Source organism: Anoplophora glabripennis, unplaced genomic scaffold, assembly GCF_000390285.2.
Source record: "Anoplophora glabripennis isolate ALB-LARVAE unplaced genomic scaffold, Agla_2.0 scaffold81, whole genome shotgun sequence".
NCBI lineage: Eukaryota > Metazoa > Arthropoda > Insecta > Coleoptera > Cerambycidae > Anoplophora > Anoplophora glabripennis.
This window is the reverse complement of record NW_019416522.1, coordinates 1,432,720-1,435,225: the sequence shown is the minus strand read 5'-3', so window position 1 is coordinate 1,435,225 and position 2,506 is coordinate 1,432,720. Positions and strand designations below refer to the sequence as shown.

The 2,506-nt window shown below is 30.4% G+C and overlaps 1 protein-coding gene across 1 annotated transcript; it reads left to right on the top strand.

Annotated features, from left to right (window-relative positions):
* The first annotated feature begins 116 nt into the window (after nucleotides 1-116).
* On the top strand, nucleotides 117-1,643 carry LOC108908856 (protein MEMO1). The gene is made up of 2 exons (XM_018713007.1): nucleotides 117-246; nucleotides 327-1,643. Exon 2 carries the CDS (start codon nucleotides 353-355, stop codon nucleotides 1,238-1,240), a length of 888 nt encoding a protein of 295 aa, XP_018568523.1. The 5' UTR covers nucleotides 117-246; nucleotides 327-352; the 3' UTR covers nucleotides 1,241-1,643.
* Nucleotides 1,644-2,506: the final 863 nt, after the last annotated feature.

The window sequence follows — 2,506 nt, the reverse complement described above, 5'->3', positions numbered from 1 at the left end:
ATTATATACTATAATTATAGGAAGACAAATGTGTTGTATTTTTTGAGCTCGCGCTAGGCATTATTCTATTTTCTGTCCTTTGATTTTATAAATATTCTAAATTCTGTACCCGTGTTCAGTGGGTACCTAGATATTGGTTATGGTCTAGGTTAAAAATTTATTAATTAACAATTTATCTAAAGCACTAAGAAAATACTTAAAATATCTGTTACAACACCTATTACTTTGTTTTTTATTTCCTGATAGGTAATTATTTTTTATAAACCATCTATTTTTATCTATGAGTAATGGAAATGAATTGGCTCTTTTTATTTCTTTTGTTAAGGTATACCTCCTGTGAAGACTGATCAAAATGCCCGTAAGAAGAGCTACCCATGCAGGAAGTTGGTATAGTGACTCGGGGGCGGAATTGACAAGACAATTGGACTACTGGTTGAATCAAGCTGACCTAACCCATGGCCCTGCAAGAGCGATTATAGCTCCTCACGCTGGATATCAGTATTGTGGTGCTTGTGGAGGATATGCTTATAGACAGATTAGTCCAGTAGTTGTGAGACGAATATTTATCTTAGGACCATCTCACCACGTCCGTTTGTCAGGCTGTGCCTTGTCTAGTACCCAGAAATACAAAACTCCTCTTTATGATCTGCACATAGACATATCCGTTAATAATGAATTAGAAATGACCGGTCAATTTGAATGGATGGATTTAGACACTGATGAAAATGAACACAGTATTGAAATGCATTTACCATATGTTGCTAAAGTTATGGAGAATTATAAAGATCAATTTACGATTGTTCCTATTCTTGTTGGATCTCTTAGTCCTGATAAGGAAGCGACTTACGGAAGAATTCTATCGAGTTACTTGGCGGATCCTAAGAATTTATTTATTATCTCTTCAGATTTCTGCCATTGGGGGCACAGATTCCGATACACTTATTACGATCGTTCATTTGAAAATATTTACCAATCTATTGAAAGTTTAGATAGAGTTGGAATGAATATCATTGAGAACTTAAACCCGTCAGAGTTTACAAACTATTTAAAGAAATATGGCAACACCATCTGTGGAAGACATCCGATCGGAATACTCTTACATGCTATTCAGGAAATTCTTAAAAACGATTCTAGTCAGAACGCTAGTCTGAAGTTTTTAAAATATGCTCAGTCGAGTCAGTGTCGCAATATAAACGATTCATCTGTGAGTTATGCATCCGCAGCTTTAGTTATAGATTAGAACTGATGTGGCCTTAACGTTGACTTTTTATACAGTAAAACTGCAGATTAAATGACTGATTAAATTTGATATGGGAAATGTAGTGTGTAAAGTTTATAGAATTGTAAATGTGGTTGTTTATATCGTCAGATTTGACTTGCGAATGGAAAATTTTATATAAAAAGTTTAAATAATTTTATACTATTTTTATTGTGTTAAGAGTTTATTGTTTCGGTTATCAAGAAATTATTGTTGTTTAAATATCTATTAAGTTGTAAATAACACAAAAGATTAAATTTATTTATAATTAATAAATCACTAATCCTAAGCTTTTGGAAACTACTAACAATTTTATTTTATTCATTTATTTCAAGTATATAGACAGACTATGTATAAAATCAAATTTAGTTTTTTATATATCTATAGTGCTTTAATTTTTACAATAAAACATTAATTGCAACAAATGGTTTCATTACATAATATTAAAATTATCTGTGATAATAATTTAAAAAACTGGTAGCATTCTAATATGCAAATCCAGTATAATGTTCTGCAATAGTAATTATGCCATTACCATTGCTAATTCTTGTTGTGGAAACTGTAAAGTTTGTTCATTTATAAAATGTGCAAAGGTAGAATAAAAAATAAATACTGAATTTTTTAAATATACCTAGTTCAAAGTTTATCATTTTTACTGAAATATTTACATATTTTTGCCTAAATAGAAAACAAAATAAAGGTAGTTTGCAGAGTGCATATTTTGTAGGCTGATTATTAGTAGACCGATTAAAATATCTCATTTAGAGGGAAAAAAAAAGAAAATTGTTACCTGGACTTTTAGAAGTGGAAATGGTAAAGGCTTATATAAACGAAAAAAAAATAAATGCGTGAGCAGGGGTGGCGGAGGATTGATTTGGGGTGTTGAAAAGTTGTGTAAAATTGTATCATTGGGATTTCTGGCAGACGTTGACGTCAAACAAAAAAGTATCCAACACAAAAGTTGTAGATCATGCAAAAATCTACAACTTATGTAGAGGTCACTTTTTAAAATAACTTCAAAATTTCCGAGAAAAATGCGAAAAACAGGTTTTTTTCTTATTTTTCGGTTTTAATTTCTCATTTCCGCAAAATTAATTTAATTTTAATGAAACTTGGTGAAAGTATACCTTTCTGTGTCTTAAATAACCACAAATTTTTTTAGATAAAAAAATCAAGAAGTTTCCGAGATATTTTTTCCAGTCTGAAACACATTTTCTTCAAAGAAATATTCTACTTCAAAAAATCATG

Coding starts and splice junctions, on each gene's coding strand:
- LOC108908856 (XM_018713007.1), top strand. CDS start 353: ATGCCCGTAAGAAGAGCTACCCATGCAGGAAGTTGGTATAGTGACTCG.